The 16,448-nt window shown below is 47.2% G+C and overlaps 2 protein-coding genes across 6 annotated transcripts in view; both read left to right on the plus strand.

Annotated features, from left to right (window-relative positions):
• Positions 1-16,448, plus strand: part of eif5b (eukaryotic translation initiation factor 5B) — a 22,085-nt gene continuing 5,637 nt past the window's right edge. Inside the window, exons 1-22 of one of the 3 annotated variants that reach the window (XR_004575166.1) lie at positions 1-150; positions 2,077-2,196; positions 2,322-2,388; positions 2,490-3,192; positions 3,362-3,582; positions 3,671-3,920; positions 3,998-4,081; positions 4,176-4,247; positions 4,333-4,640; positions 4,744-4,962; positions 5,072-5,139; positions 5,333-5,474; positions 5,596-5,727; positions 5,811-5,993; positions 6,126-6,287; positions 6,393-6,524; positions 6,786-6,917; positions 7,015-7,091; positions 7,190-7,354; positions 7,539-7,677; positions 7,866-8,027; positions 9,931-10,100. Coding sequence is in view for 2 of the 3 variants with exons in the window: in XM_013139907.4 (XP_012995361.3) it covers positions 116-150; positions 2,077-2,196; positions 2,322-2,388; positions 2,490-3,192; positions 3,362-3,582; positions 3,671-3,920; positions 3,998-4,081; positions 4,176-4,247; positions 4,333-4,640; positions 4,744-4,962; positions 5,072-5,139; positions 5,333-5,474; positions 5,596-5,727; positions 5,811-5,993; positions 6,126-6,287; positions 6,393-6,524; positions 6,786-6,917; positions 7,015-7,091; positions 7,190-7,354; positions 7,539-7,677; positions 7,866-8,027; positions 9,931-10,038 (3,681 nt within the window). In the remaining variant the exon portion in view is untranslated. Of the gene's footprint in view, positions 151-1,575; positions 1,614-2,076; positions 2,197-2,321; positions 2,389-2,489; positions 3,193-3,361; positions 3,583-3,670; positions 3,921-3,997; positions 4,082-4,175; positions 4,248-4,332; positions 4,641-4,743; positions 4,963-5,071; positions 5,140-5,332; positions 5,475-5,595; positions 5,728-5,810; positions 5,994-6,125; positions 6,288-6,392; positions 6,525-6,785; positions 6,918-7,014; positions 7,092-7,189; positions 7,355-7,538; positions 7,678-7,865; positions 8,028-9,930; positions 10,229-16,448 lie in introns of those variants that run through there. The other 2 variants (XM_013139907.4, XM_034289834.1) reach the window with 2 other exon arrangements.
• Positions 11,793-16,448, plus strand: part of arhgef7b (Rho guanine nucleotide exchange factor (GEF) 7b) — a 16,884-nt gene continuing 12,228 nt past the window's right edge. Inside the window, exons 1-3 of one of the 3 annotated variants that reach the window (XM_034289835.1) lie at positions 11,793-12,240; positions 13,427-13,510; positions 16,324-16,408. In XM_034289835.1, the coding sequence (XP_034145726.1) occupies positions 12,076-12,240; positions 13,427-13,510; positions 16,324-16,408 (334 nt within the window). In that variant the 5' untranslated portion in view covers positions 11,793-12,075. The remainder of the gene's footprint in view (positions 12,241-13,426; positions 13,511-16,323; positions 16,409-16,448) is intronic. The other 2 variants (XM_020042489.3, XM_013139918.4) reach the window with 2 other exon arrangements.

A 16,448-nucleotide genomic window follows, 5' to 3' on the forward strand; every position in this document is an offset into this window, starting at 1 on the left:
TATTTTTGAACACACAAATTCAACAGCGCTTGCGCAATTGTCTTGTATGAACAACCATATGTGTTGTATCGGTGAACGAGGCTGAGCATTTTGGATTAAAAAAAACAAAAACAGAATGGGGAAGAAACAGAAAAAGTCAGGGGAAGACAGGTACATGGTTGTGTCCGGCATGTCATACAATTTGAGAAAGTAGTGATGTATGCGACAGATATCTATGAAAGCAGCTAGCTAGCTATACCACAGATGGTCATACGTTGAGCTCGATAGCATTAGCATGATACTGATAGCCATGAGTTTTCATGTGGCGGCAGATTGCTTTGGATAGGCCTCCGGTCTCGATAAGCTATACCCACGCAGTTATATTCTTCATGGAGAATGAATGAACCAATGTAGCTATATCTCTTACATACATATTTTTATGCATTCCGAAATAAGCACGCGGTGATAATCTAGCTATTATGAACGAAGTTAGCACGACTTATTCTGCTACGTTGGCTTTTTGTTAGCTAACTAACATTGTGTGATTTTTACCTAGCTAGCTAACGCAACGTAAGTTAGCCAACTACCCAGCTAGTTTCCATGCAGCTAGCACACTAAGAGAAGTGGCCTGTTTATGGGGAAAGTATACATAACCGGCCATGTTAACTCGAATATATGATGAGGTCTAGGACGACATTGCCATCAAGGTATTGCTGTATCTTTTAGTCAGTGACAACACCAGTGGGGACCTCCAGCCTGGCTGTACGCCTGGCCTGCAACATCATCCCTTTTCATTGTACTGTCAAAAAGGGCCCTCATTCATTGTCCCCACACTGTCCCCTCACGCTTGAGTGTCCATCCAATGGCTTTGTCTCCACGTGAATCACCGAGGTCACATCATGCAATTGGTCATAGCAAAAATCACCTCCGGTTCTTTCTAGATAGGTTTGAAGTCTTAGTTGAACTGCTTGTTCTCTGGGTCCTCAGAATAAACAGTATGCTCACAATGAACTCTTATTCCTAACTAACATTAGCAGTTGCAGTGTATTAGTTTACACTCTGCTAAAAAAACGTATCCAACGTGGTTGTTCATAGAGGGATGATCCATGGATTCTGACACAAGTCTCATGGAGGTCTACAAAGTATGCTTGCGTCTGCAAATTGCACAACCTGCTGGCTGTGGGAATGAGCTTTGACAGATAAGAGACATTGACACCGTAAGGCTACGTCCTGTGCTGGCTTGGTGTCGGCTAGGTAGCTGGTAGAGTTAAATACTGTCTGACCTGCTGTGACAGTCTGTGACAGGGCTGGCAAAGGGTCTGGTCTAGAGAGACAGCCCCGGACTTTACAGGCACTGGTTTGTTTAAACCATTATTGCTAGTATTACAAGTAAGTGAAAGGAATACAATTCATACCTCTCCTGTATAGTTTTCTGCTTTTTCCTGGTTTCACCTCCCTGTGATTGAGTGTGGACGCTTCTTCCGGGTTATGCCAGGGGCTTTGTCCGTTCAAACAGAGAGGTGCTTTCCACTGCTGATGCAACAGACATGCAAGGACACTAGCCTCACAGTTTGTATTAAGGGCTAAGACAGATTAGATTGTGTGTTCTTAGCCTCTACATCCATGTGCTGCTGGTAAGAGACTTTTAGTTGTGGTTTGATTGAGGATGGGACGTCGATAGTTGATGGTTATCTTTCGTTTTCATCTTGAAGATTTGAATTGACATTTTCAGAATAAAGCTTGATCCAAGGTGTTGTGTGGTTGTCACTGGCACACGTCCCATAGTCAGGGCTGAGTTGTTGTTTCTGTGGACTTGTTCTAAGAGTCTGGGTGAAGTCTTCGAAGCCGTCGTCGTTTTTCTGTTTGTGACTGTAGCCACGTTTTCTGTCCAGCTGTGAAAGGCACATCTGTGTAGAATGTGTTAATACGATCACAGCTGCAAATATTTAACCTCACACATTCTTTTCAGTTTTCGGGTTTATTAGGCTATGTAATATTCAGAAATCTGGGCTTAGAAGCAGGTGGTTGGTAGTAGGTGTTTTGTGATCGACTGTTTTGCCATGTGTGAAGTTCCTCATTTGCTTTGCCTCGTTTTAGTGCCAAAGATGATGGCATCGACATCGACAAGCTAGCAGCAGAAATCGAAGGTGCAGGAGCCTCCAAGGAACAAGGCAAAGGAAAGGCCAAAAAGAAGAAAGAAAAAAAGGAGGATTTTGAGTAAGTCTTTATTCCTCTCTCTCTCCAACAGTAATTGATGCTGCTACATTTCTTTTCCTATTTCTATTCTTCCTCTAGCCTTTTGCAGTCTACTCTAAAAATGGTGGTGGTTTGGTCTTTTACAGTGAAGATGACATCCTAAAAGAGCTGGAGGAACTATCTCTAGAAACCACAGGGGCTAAAGGCTTCAAGGTACCTTATAGCCCAATGCTTACCCACATACGTAATGACACCATACAAGGCTAGCAGGCCCGTTGTCCTGGATTCTACTCATCACTTTTCCACTTCCACAGAAAGCAGACGAGCCTGAGAGTGCCCCTGAGGCAGCCCTGCCCACCAAGGCAGAGAAGAAGAAGACACGGAAAGGCAAGCGGGCCAGCCTGGAGGATGACGAGGGGGACGACAAAGAGGTTTTGGGTACGGGTGACGTGGAAAACGGCGGAGGGGAAAAGGAGAAGAAGAGCGCTGCTGCCCCCGCTGCTGCTCCTGCTGGCTCAGACTCTGAGGACGAGGGCTCGCAGAACCGCCGGAGACCCAAGGCAGGGAGGAAAGACAGGGCGGCATCGGATGAGGACGTGGTGGATGAAGATGGTGGCGCGAGGAAAGCGGGAGAAGGTGGGGGCGGCGGAGGAGGAGGAGCGGAGGATGATTCAGACGGCTCAGTCGACGCGTCGCAGGCGGGGAAAAAAGGCAAGAAGAAGAAGGGGAAAGCCAAGGCCGACAGTGAGGATGAGGAAGAGGAGGAGGGAGCCTTCAAGATGAAGACTGCCGCTCAGAAGAAAGCAGAGAAGAAGGAGAGGGAGCGTAAGAAGAAGGAGGAGGAGAGGGCTAAGCTGAAAAAGCTGAAGGAGAAGGAGGAGGAGAAGGAGGGTGTTACGGAGGTGGCGGCCCCTAAGAAGGAGAAGGCGGTGGTGAAGAAGAGTGAGCCTGCAGCCCCAGAAGCAAAGGCTGCTGCCGAGATGGGAGATCAGGACGCGGCGGATCCACAAGGAGAAGGTGAGATTTTCGGAATGGACCTACTGTCTGTGTCCATTCCACTTCCTCATACATGCTTTGCTGTTGCACTTGGCTGTTGGCTCACAGTGATTATATAGGTCGTACCTAACTAAGGGGCACATTGTGGTTCTGTCTGACGGATCTCTCCTGGGTTTTTGTGTTCCTCCAGAAGAGGAAGGGGGAGACAAGAAGGGCAAGAAAGACAAGAAAAAGAAGAAGGGAGAGAAGGAGAAAGAGAAGGAGGAGAAAAAGAAGGGACCCAGCAAAGCTACGGTGAAGGCCATGCAGGAAGCGCTGGCTCGCATGAAGGAGGAAGAGGAGCGTGCGAAGAAGGAGGAAGAGGAGAACCTACGTCGCATGGAAGAGCTGGAGGCTCAGAGACTGGAACAAGTTAGTCTCACGCACACACACACACACGCACGCACACTGTACCCGCCTTGACCTCTAACCTCTGTCTTCTTACATGAAACCCATACAGGAGCGCCTCGAACAGGAGCGCAAAGAAAAGAAGAAACAGAAGGAGAAAGAGAGGAAGGAGAGGCTGAAAAAGGAGGGCAAGCTGCTGACCAAGTCCCAGAAAGAGGCCCGGGCCCGGGCAGAGGCTACCCTGGAGCTGCTGAAGGCCCAGGGTATCGAAGTGCCATCCAAAGACGAGTCAATGCCAAAGAGGAAGCCGGTGTACGGAGACAAGCGGAAAAAGAAGCCCCAACATGCACAGACCCCTGAAGGTAACCACCTCCACCAACCACTTCACATCCCTTCTCAATCTGCCGGCCGTTTGTTCATTGCCCTCTCCCCCTGTCAGAGACCTCCGAGGTGATGTCGCCCACGTCGGAGACGGCCGAGCCCCTCCTCTCGCCGATGGAGGTGGAAGCTCCAAAAGTCGAAGGTAAAGCGGACCAGGTCTTGCAGACGGATGAATCTGACTAATTTTTTGTTTTGCCTAAATCTCATCCTGTCTCGTGCCCCCCCCCACCCTCCAGAGGTGGAACGAAAAACAGAAGCTGCAGTGGATGACTGGGAAGCCATTGCTGAGACCATCGACCAGGAGAAAGGTAGGGAGATCCCTTTGAAGGTTTTATCAGTGTGGGCCGGTGGCGTGTTCCCCCCTGCTGAGACCTGCCCCCCCCCCCTCCACAGAGCTGAAGAAGGTCCACATCGAGGTGAAGCCAGAGACCCCAAAACAGCCCCAGCAGAAACCTCCATCACAACCGGAGGAGGACGACGAGGAGGACGACGAGGATGAGGAGGACGAGGAGGACGAGGAGGAGGGGGTGAACGAGGAGAGTGAGGAAGAGGAGGAGAAGGACGAGAGTCAGGCCCACACGCAGCAGGCCAGTAAGAGGAGGGGTGGGAAGGACAGCTCCGAGTCCAGCAGTGACAGTGACTCAGACGACGATCGCACCAAAGAAGAGCGCATCTACGATAAGGCCAAAAGACGCATTGAGGTAGACACACACACACACAAATATTATTTATGAATATATATGCTGACACACACACACACACACACCGTGAAGTGTTGTAACAGGATGCTGGTCCCCCGTGTAGAAACGGCGAGCGGAGAACATGAAGAACATCAACCTGGAGCAGCTCCGCTCCCCGGTGGTCTGTGTACTGGGCCACGTCGACACGGGCAAGACCAAGATCCTGGACAAGCTGAGACACACACACGTCCAGGACGGAGAGGCTGGTGGCATCACCCAGCAGATAGGAGCCACCAACGTACCTCTGGAGGCCATCATAGAGCAGACCAAAATGGTGAAGAACGTGAGTACCGGACCTGTCTCTCCTCCTCCGACACTGATACACCAAGCATGATGGATCTTAGGAGACGGCTGGTGGTTAATGGGGCTTTCTTCATTTGTGTCCTCTTCAGTTCAACAGCGAGTCGATTAAAATCCCTGGGATGCTCATCATCGACACCCCGGGCCACGAGTCTTTCAGGTAAACCCTTTCAGAAGTGACTGTGTGTTTGCCTGTCTCTGTGTGGTCTCCCTCACCACAGAGAGACAGAGATGTGGTCTCTGTGTGGTGATCGAGAGAGACCACACCTGTGTCACTGTGTGGTGATCGAGAGAGACCACATCAGTGTCTCTGTGTGATGAGAGAGAGACCACATCTGTGTGTCTGTGTCCAGTAACCTGAGGAACCGAGGCAGCTCCCTGTGTGACATCGCCATCCTAGTGGTAGACATCATGCACGGCCTGGAGCCTCAGACCCTGGAGTCCATCAACCTGCTCAAAGAGAAGAAGTGCCCCTTCATCGTAGCCCTTAACAAGGTCAGTTTTCACCGGGGTCAAAGGGGCAGCATTGTCTTACAGTCTTCAGTGCCCTTGGATCCACCTGGAACCGGTAGGCGTAAGTCACTGGTCATGGTTCTCCCTACCCCTTCTTCCTCAGATCGACCGTCTGTACGACTGGAAGAAGAGTCCGGACACGGACGTGGTGGCCACCCTAAAGAAGCAGAAGAAGAACACCAAGGACGAGTTTGACGAGCGGGCCAAAGCAGTCATCGTGGAGTTCGCCCAGCAGGTTGGGAGCTGGGAAAACAGTCTGGGAGTTGACCCTTTTGACGTGTGAGACGCGTCTGTTGATGTGTCTTTGTGTTGGTACAGGGCCTGAACGCAGCCCTCTTCCACGAGAACAAGGATCCCAGGACGTTCGTGTCTCTGGTGCCCACATCAGCCCACTCCGGGGACGGCATGGGCAACCTGATTGCCCTGCTGGTGGAGCTCACCCAGACCATGCTGGCGCGTCGCCTGGCCCACTGCGACGAGCTCAGGGCTCAGGTCATGGAGGTGAGACGGACCGCTCCGCTGTCACTTCTAGAGATGAGGAAGGGGCCTGGTGCTGAGCCCTGAGCTGTCGTTTCCAGTTAACGCTGGCCTGGTGCTGTGTGGTTCGGTACTGAAGTCCTCGTCTGTCCTCAGGTGAAGGCCCTGCCTGGGATGGGTACCACCATAGACGTGATCCTGATCAACGGGGTTCTCCGGGAGGGGATGACCATCATCGTCCCAGGGGTGGAGGGGCCCATCGTCACCCAAATCAGGGGGCTGCTGCTGCCCCCACCCATGAAGGAGCTCCGGGTCAAGGTATTGAACACGTTTCTTTATTGAAGAGCCCTGGTTTGAGCGGAGAACAGTTGGTGTTTTTGACTTTGGTGATTGGTAGTCTGAAGTGACCTCCTGCCCTTTTAGAATCCATATGAGAAGCATAAGGAGGTGACCACGGCGCAGGGGGTGAAGATCTTGGGGAAGGACCTGGAGAAGACCCTGGCTGGGCTCCCCCTGCTGGTGGCCCACAAGGAGGACGAGGTGCCTGTGCTCAGGGTAAGACTAGGACATGTACTGCATGTGATGACAGGTTAGCCTGGAACCCTCCTTTTGTACTGCATGTGATGACAGGTCAGTGTTAGCCTGGAACCCTCCGCCACCTCATGCCAGAAATAATTAATGATTTCCTCTCCTTGCTTTTTCCATTGCCGGGTTAGAGCTTGTAACACTCGCACCAATACACACACCAATACACACACCAACACACACTCTTACATCCACAGTACTGAGATCCTCTGTATTGTGGCATCCCTGCAGGATGAATTGATACGGGAGTTGAAACAGACGCTGAACAGTATCAAGCTGGAAGAGAAGGGTGTGTATGTCCAGGCCTCCACCCTGGGATCCCTGGAAGCCCTGCTCGAGTTCCTTCGAGTGTCCAAAGTGCCTGTGAGTCCCAGACACACACATTGTAATCAACTACAGGGTAGTCTGAGATGTTGAGATGCTGTGGGCTGCAATGTTCATGTGTTTCCTCTTTTAATAGTATGCTGGCATCAACATTGGCCCGGTCCACAAGAAAGACGTTATGAAAGCTTCCACGATGCTGGAGCATGACCCACAGTGAGACCACGTTTTTACTTCCTGTTTCCCCACCGACTTCCTGTTTCAGTGTGATTAACCCTTTCTGGACCATACAAATCGATTCTGTTCCACGTTAGGTATGCAACGATCCTGGCGTTCGACGTGAAGGTGGAGAGGGACTCGCAGGAGATGGCTGACAGCCTTGGCGTCAGGGTGTTCAGCGCCGAGATCATCTACCACCTGTTTGACGCCTTCACCAAATACAGAGAAGACTACAAGAAAGCCAAGCAGGAGGAGTTCAAGTATGTGAACCACTTACACGATACCCTCTGTGACTGGGTTCTGGTGTTGAAGGCATGGCCCGAGTGATCCACACTCTCCACTCGTCCTGCCTTCTGGGACGTTCGTCCGCTGGACTTTGTCTTGAGACGGTCCCGGGGCCGCCGGGTGAGAGTAACAGGGTGCTTTTCCTCTGTCTCTCCTCAGACACGTTGCTGTGTTCCCTGCCAAGTTGAAAATCCTGCCCCAGTTCATCTTCAACTCCAGAGACCCGATCGTCATGGGAGTCAGTGTGGAGGCCGGTGTTCTCAGACAGGGAACCCCACTCTGTGTGCCAACCAAGGGGGTGAGTGAGTGAGTGAGTGAGTGAGTGTGTGTGTGTGTGTGTGTGTGTGTGTGTGTGTGTTTGCTGGTCTGCGCGTACCACGTTTTGTGCTATGCATAGCCTGATGGGGCCTGTTCCGTCCCAGGCCGGGATTTTATGCAAGTAGAAACCGGCATGATGACCTTCCCTCTCTGCTTACTCCTGGTCAGTTTGTGGACATCGGCATTGTGACCAGCATTGAAATCAACCACAAGATGGTGGACAGTGCCAAGAAGGGCCAGGAGATATGTGTAAAGATCGAGCCCATCCCCGGGGAGTCGCCCAAAATGTTCGGACGACACTTCGAGGCCACTGACATCCTCGTTAGCAAGGTACGTTCCCGGAGTGGTGGACGCGATGTGTTAGGTCAACGCTTTATCAGTTCTGTGTTCAGCAGGAGGCCTAAACCCTAACAGCATTTGGGTTCTGGACAAAAAGTAGTAAACCTCACAAGCCTTGCATAGATGTCTGATTCATTTGCGCCTGCTCAGTGCTCCCAGTGTGCAGAAATGACTGGATTCCTCTGAGGAGCCGTCATTAACACTGCTACAGCATTAGTTATATCTGAACAGGAGGGGATCGCTACGTCCTTAACACTGCTACAGCATTAGTTATATCTGAACAGGAGGGGATCGCTACGTCCTTAACACTGCTACAGCATTAGTTATATCTGAACAGGAGGGGATCGCTACGTCCTTAACACTGCTACAGCATTAGTTATATCTGAACAGGAGGGGATCGCTACGTCCTTAACACTGCTACAGCATTAGTTATATCTGAACAGGAGGGGATCGCTACGTCCTTAACACTGCTACAGCATTAGTTATATCTGAACAGGAGGGGATCGCTACGTCCTTAACACTGCTACAGCATTAGTTATATCTGAACAGGAGGGGATCGCTACGTCCTTAACACTGCTACAGCATTAGTTATATCTGAACAGGAGGGGATAGCTACGTCATTAACACTGCTACAGCATTAGTTATATCTGAACAGGAGGGGATCGCTACGTCCTTAACACTGCTACAGCATTAGTTATATCTGAACAGGAGGGGATTGCTACGTCCTTAACACTGCTACAGCATTAGTTATATCTGAACAGAAGGGGATTGCTACGTCCTTAACACTGCTACAGCATTAGTTATATCTGAACAGCAGGGGATCGCTACGTCCTTAACACTGCTACAGCATTAGTTATATCTGAACAGCAGGGGATCGCTACGTCCTTAACACTGCTACAGCATTAGTTATATCTGAACAGGAGGGGATTGCTACGTCCTTAACACTGCTACAGCATTAGTTATATCTGAACAGCAGGGGATCGCTACGTCCTTAACACTGCTACAGCATTAGTTATATCTGAACAGGAGGGGATCGCTACGTCCTTAACACTGCTACAGCATTAGTTATATCTGAACAGGAGGGGATCGCTACGTCCTTAACACTGCTACAGCATTAGTTATATCTGAACAGGAGGGGATAGCTACGTCATTAACACTGCTACAGCATTAGTTATATCTGAACAGGAGGGGATCGCTACGTCCTTAACACTGCTACAGCATTAGTTATATCTGAACAGGAGGGGATTGCTACGTCCTTAACACTGCTACAGCATTAGTTATATCTGAACAGAAGGGGATTGCTACGTCCTTAACACTGCTACAGCATTAGTTATATCTGAACAGCAGGGGATCGCTACGTCCTTAACACTGCTACAGCATTAGTTATATCTGAACAGCAGGGGATCGCTACGTCCTTAACACTGCTACAGCATTAGTTATATCTGAACAGGAGGGGATTGCTACGTCCTTAACACTGCTACAGCATTAGTTATATCTGAACAGCAGGGGATCGCTACGTCCTTAACACTGCTACAGCATTAGTTATATCTGAACAGGAGGGGATCGCTACATCCTTAACACTGCTACAGCATTAGTTATATCTGAACAGGAGGGGATCGCTTCATTGAAGGAACATCAAGTTACTAAATGATGGTGCTTTGGTGCTAAGTCATGTGTGTTAGTGGTTTGATTAGTTTAAGGTCGATCCGATCTTTTCTCAATGCCCATTGGAAACGACCCATGCCCAAACTGTTTGAATCACAGCCTGACCAGACTGGTATTCGTGTAGCTTTTAAATGTAAGCTCAAAGGGGGCTGTACGAGGCCCGTAAAAAACACAGTGAAAAGGGAACTTGGGACTCATAATCGTTGTCATGTGTTTCTCCCCCACACAGATCACAAGAGCGTCCATCGATGCCCTAAAGAACTGGTTCAGAGATGAAATGGGCAAATCTGACTGGCAACTAATCATGGAGCTCAAGAAGACTTTTGAGATCATCTGAACAGACGGACACCTCCATCTCTTCAGACGGCCACTGATCCACTTATCCACACACACACACACACACACACCGCTGATCATGTGACACCTGATCAAATATACACAGACATTCATAAATGGGGAGAGTTGTGCAGTGTTGCACCATTCCCCCTTCTCTCCCCCCCCTGCTCATCCCCTGTGGTGGGCTGTGGGTGGGTGGGTGGGTGGGTGGGGTGAGGGGGGGTTGTTAGCGGATTAAAGGACGACAGTGTTTTTCTGTGAGAAACCAAAACCTTCCCGCTGTCGTTAACAGTGACAGTTCAGACAGCGTCGACACTATTCCAACGTGCCTGTTCTTCAGAATCATCTTGAATTGTATTTTTCTTTTTCGCCACTCTCCACACCCGGTTGCTGCCCGAGGGCTCCCCCCGGTCTGTTCACTCTGTTCAGGCTGGGTGAGACCGGAGAGGGCATCGGTGGTGGGCGTGTCGTGGACCGGGTCTGGCGTCACCGGAGCCGCAGAGCGACAGAATTTAGGAGGCCAGTTCTGACGTGTCAGGTTTCCCCCAGGTGAAGTCCCAAGAGGACAACGACGTTCCACTGAGAACGCAGATGAGTCTTAGTGTCATGATGTGTTCGGCGTCGACATGGGGGTTCGCTGAGATCTGCCATGGCTCCGCGGGGGCTGCAAACCCCAGGCCTGGTTAAAATATGGGGGAGGGGGCGGGGACATGCTTATCAGAAGTTTTAGACGTCTGAATAATATTGTCACGTGTTTTCTCTTTTCTCGAATGCAGTTATTATATGGTCCTTTTAAAGTCTCCCCCCTTCCCACTCTGAAATCACCCATCACCAGCCCCCTCGTCTGGGTGGTTCAGCTGGTGCCTAAGGATGTTTTGTTTTTACCATGAATGAACTGACTAAAAACTACTCAGACCCTCTTTACTTGAGTTTGGAATGTAAAAGATAAAACATTAACATCAATAAAGAAATGGCATATTTATAGAAGTCTCCGCCCCTGCCCTCTGCCTTTGTTGTATATTTTGGATAATGGTATGAATGGAAACTGAATTGAATTCTATGAAAAATAAAGCTTAAGTGCTACTTGGCCTGGTTTCCTTTGCTCTTATTGGTGTTCAGTTCCCGTCTCAGGGTTTCTCCAGTTGCAATTTCTGCTATTTGAGTGTATGAACAAGCTATTTTGTATCTGCTGTTGAATAGAGCAATTCATTTATTATAAATATGGTTTTACAATGGGTTGTTATATATTTCCATGTATATTTCCGTATATATTTTTTCCACATTATTCCATCAGCATGGATATATTCAAATCTACATTTATCTAGGTAAATGTTACATTGCATATGTTCCAATGTATTCAGCTCCCTTTCGTGTAGATTGTATATATTTTAACAGTTAGGGGGCGCTACAGCTCATGTATATACATCTGTATATGTATATATTTACATTTTAGGATTATGTTGGGAATGACATTTTGGAGCCACAATGGAGTGTATTGTATGCAAGGCTTGTTATTTAACACGAAGTTTGCTACCTATGGAATACGTAAATACAATAAGTATTAGCATGAGCTGTGAAATACAGTAATCTGAAATCTAATATGATTAATTGGAAAATTAGCTACATAACAGTTCACGTAGGACTGGCCAGCTACCTCATGCAAAGTCATGCAAATAATTTGGGTAAGATATGAATCCGCCAACAGGGGGACAGTCGAAAGCAGCCATAATTTTACATGTAGGCTATGTGATGTCATTTTCTGTTGGAACATTTCGTGGCGACACATTGAGTGGATGATAAAACATAGTCTCGGTGGTCATTTGACAGTTAACCAGGAGTCAAAGATACGAAACCAAAAGCCTAAGTTGTGGATAGAAAGCAGCTGTGCGTATATCTCTCCAAAACGCACTCATGTTTTCCTCATCCGCAAGAATAGGTTTTCATTCTGAATAGGCTGTTAAAATCTTTTCTCGTCACATCTCTCTTCTCAAAAAACATTATACGGTTAGATTAATTGGATGATTTTGTAATAATAGAAATGAATTCGGCGGAACAGACAGTAACGTGGCTGATAACGTTGGGGGTCTTGGAGTCACCGAAAAAGACAATTTCAGATCCTGAAGGATTCCTGCAGTCTTCCCTCAAAGATGGAGTTGTCCTGTGCAAACTGGTGGAGCGTTTGCGCCCTGGGACGGTTGAGAAAGTAAGGTCATATCTTATTACTTGGATCTCTATTAATGCTACTTTATCCAAATGTAATGTATTTATCTGGTTGGAATGTTCTGAAACCTCAATTTGGGTTATAAACAGAGATTTATTGTCTTGAATGGAATGACATTTCCGTATAGATGTTACTTCAGCATTGGTTTACAAGTTATTACAAGATACCCCATAACTCCATTCGTTTTTGTATTAATAACTGTACTATTGCCTTCACATCGCGTTAAAATCTTAATTTCCTTGTTAATAACAGGGACATTTCCCTGTTTATTTTATACAAAACGTCTCAATTGGTATGTGCACATTTGTCCACTGCGTTTGAATATATTCTACTAAATGATGTTGCTTCAATAAACAGTTTTTTTATCAAACTGCTATTGATTATCAAAGGGTAGTCTACAGATATAGATTCGCATGAGTGGGCCGCCATTGACTGCAATTTCCCCCTCTTTTAAAGGAACAGTGTTTTTTTTGTACCACCATTTACCCTTTCATTTGCCTGGGATGAAATGTAACTATGGGAGTTTCACATTTATTAATTGAAATACAGGGAAACAGTAAGGCAGCATATGGACATAGTGGACCTCTCTTGACATAAAAAAACAAACATTGATTTATGTCACTGTTACGCACAGATAGTGGTGTAAAAAAGAGGTGGGTGAAATCTGATTAATGGTCATATTACTTTTAGTGCAAGTTTGCCATTTATCCAGATTTTAAATTAGGTTATTTACAATTGGAAATTGTATACATGGAAACATTTCTATAATAGACACATTGTTAGGTTGTTATAAGGTTAAAGCAGTTGATAGTAACGGTATTGAGGTTACGAAGCATGTGATTTCTCCTTCAGATAACAGGCTTTAGTCACAGAGGTTCTAATGTATTTGCACAGGTAGGCAACAAGGTGTAGCCAGAGGGCTTAGATTTTCAGTATAGCACGTTGGAGCTGGTGGTGGAATATATACAAAACGTCATTTCCTCTCCAATAATCTAACTTCCCGATCGGAGGTTGAGAGGTATTTTAGGGACGCCAATAGATTACTTTTCACACTGAAATGTTGACATTTCGGCCTAACATTTTTTGCCGATCAAAACTACGGGCGTTCGTGTGTGTACATGCACTTGTCGGAATTTCCGTCTAACCCCCCCCCCCCCGCCTCCCACAGATCTTCCAAGAACCAAGGAATGATAGCGAGAGCCAGAGCAATATCAAAGAGTTCCTGAAAGGTTGCGGTTCTTTTCGCGTGGAGGTGAGTTGTGTTATCTGACTGCTGTTCTCTATACAACGTTGCAAACATCGAAAGTACATTACGCCATTCTATAAATGCCTGGACACATTTATCAACATTTCAGTGTATCAACAGTGTGCCAGCTCACGGGAAGCCTGTCCCATGCGGTATCACAGCGTAGTAGATCGAGCTCATTTCAAGAATCGCAATAGTCATTTTGATTCTGTAATAGGATACTATTTATGGCTATCATTTATAATGACTTTGTTCTCAATAAACAATACCCACATTCTGTGACACATGTACAACATAGTAGTTTCACATTTGTATTGTAGAAGAATATACCCATGTGGGATAGAATGACTTGATTTGGCGGTTTAATTCAAAAGGGTATTATTAAATCGCATACTCAGCTGAGGTCAATATGCAGAACTAGGAAATGTGATTGTGTACACAATGCCCCCTCTATGCCATACTTCCAACATTAACTCAGTTCAGTCAAAACCGTGAACGCCAAAAATGACAGAAATCTTTCAAATCAATAATAATCAGCTGTGATTCTGCTCTGTGAAACATGAGTGTTTGGAATTTGATTTAAAGCACATTGTCTCTGGGAATACGGTACATCTTTAACAGTGTTTGGTTTGCCACCGAAACAGAATTAGCCTAAAACGTCTGCTAATGCGGAGATATGGCAGCTTTGTGGACATGTGATCCGATGTGGAGTATCTTTGTCAGTCACTACTCCAGATTTAGACTACTCCACCTGTACACCTTGTTGCAGACTTTATCAGGTCCTAGTTCTTTGAAATGTCTTGTCCCACCACCACTGACTGTTTCAAGACCAAGCTTCACAGAAACACAGCTTTTTTTGGTTTTGTTTTTACACAACATACCAATGATGATAAAGTGGCATGCCTTCCCCATGTTAGTGTGGATACTGGACCGGGAATATGGTACCTCACCTCTAGCAGGAATAAGACGTGACCATATATGCGGTAGCGGCTTGCGGAAGGATTGGAAGCTGGGCTGTAAAAGGGTAGCACTGTCCTCAAACACCTAACTCAGCTCTCCGGACATTGACCATCTGTCTGTCTGATTCACGTCTAACTGAATCAAACAATCCGCTCCTTACAACAGGTGATGAACCGAATAGATGAATCAATAAAGTCTATCGACCAAATCTTTTTTTCTATGTGATCGTACGGTTACATTTCTGAGGTACCAGACGTCGGCATACACCGTGGTCTGAAGAAGGCAGTAAGCTTCTTGAGTCATGGCTACGGAAGCTTATTGTTCCGAAACGTTGTCAAGCATGTAAACTTTTCTTCGTGACCCTTTGGTGATTGTAATAGGTCACTCCAATCTAGAGGCTGCATCGATCTGCCCCGCCATACTGCTTAATACATCTACCTAGTCCTCTCAGCCAGACCAAGAAGAGGTCATGTAGAAGTGTGTGTATAGGATTAGGGGGTTAAAGAGGGTTAGGTGGTTGTGTGTGTGTTAGTTAAGAGAACATGATGTGGCATGGATTACAGAGACAGCTCAGACTGGTAGTAATCCCCCCCCACCCCCGATTGGCATCTGGTCGGGTTAAACATTGTTAGTGTTTTTTCAGACGGGCCTCTTGTCAGGTAAAGGATTTGTAATGTGTCAGGGCGGGCCTCTGGACCAGGGTAGAGGTTTGTAATGTGTCCAGATGGGCCTCTCGTTAGATAGAGGGTTTTTAGTGTGTCGGGCCGGGCCTCTGGTCAGGGTGGTGGTTGTACTGTGTCCAGAATGGCCTCTGGTCAGGGTAGGGGTTTGTAGAGCACTGCACAGAGTGCGTGGCGATTACATCTCCGCTGTATGTGTTGCCACAGGGACTGGGACAGACTCAGTGAAAAATGCAAAGCCTTTACCGACAGCAGGAGCTGAATAAACCAATGAGAGAACTGTACTGCCCTCAGCCATGAAAATGAGCTGACTGGGAAGTAGACCTCCTAGATTGTCTAGTGTTACTGCCACGACAAACAGCTCCCTCGCTGTAGAGTAACATTAAGTAATGTGGCGGTGAACAAAGCAAGGTGTTGTCCTGGTTGTGCAACACAGTCAGTATCTCAAACCGTGATCTAGTTCGCTGGTACAGTTAATCACCTTAGGAAGCCTGCTGAAACCTGTGTTTGTACTCCACATGTAGGTAATTAACAGACACACCCCATCCAGTTAGGACACACTCTGGTTTAATGTTGGCATTAAATGAACTCCTAAGTCAGACATTTAGAAGAAATACAATTAATAGGTTCTGGTTTTTGCCGTCAGGCTTTGCACTCCCGTACTAAATGTCCGAAGTTCAGATAATAAATGGCTACCTTTACACCCTGTAACTCTGTGGAGAATAATCCATTTTGAGAGTGTTATGGAGTATGTGGTTTGTCTCCAGTTAGACAGAGGTTGCAGCTCGTCATGCCAGTCACATTCCTGACCTGTCTGGACTGAGAACAAAGGATAGAGCAGGATGTCTCTGTAGGCCTTCCCATGGTTGTAGTAACTCTGCACTGTCGAAATCTCGGCGTCTGTTTAACGTCTCAGGCCTGTCTCGGGAGATTATGGCTGATGTCTCCCGCTTGCCCCATCAGCAGTTGTTTTAACTCAGTGATATTCTCAAGGTGTCAGGCTAAGGCCTCCTCACAGTGAGAAGTGTGTTTATGGACATTACCCAGATTACCAAAGTACAAGCACTAAGCTATGTCTGCCAATAATAGGAAAAGAAGAATTGATCGCAGTAGGTTACTTGAAAGAACGTTCACCATTGCAGTGTTTGGTTTGATTTCATCTCTCCTTTCTTTTTCCAGCCATTTGAGGTCAATGACCTGCTCCAGGGACTGAACTTCACCAAGGTTCTCAACTCTCTGGTGGCACTTGCCAAAGCCACGGAAGGTAAGTTGACGAACAGAGAAGTGTGTCTGCCTGTGACGAT

This window comes from Esox lucius, chromosome 22, assembly GCF_011004845.1.
Source record: "Esox lucius isolate fEsoLuc1 chromosome 22, fEsoLuc1.pri, whole genome shotgun sequence".
NCBI lineage: Eukaryota > Metazoa > Chordata > Actinopteri > Esociformes > Esocidae > Esox > Esox lucius.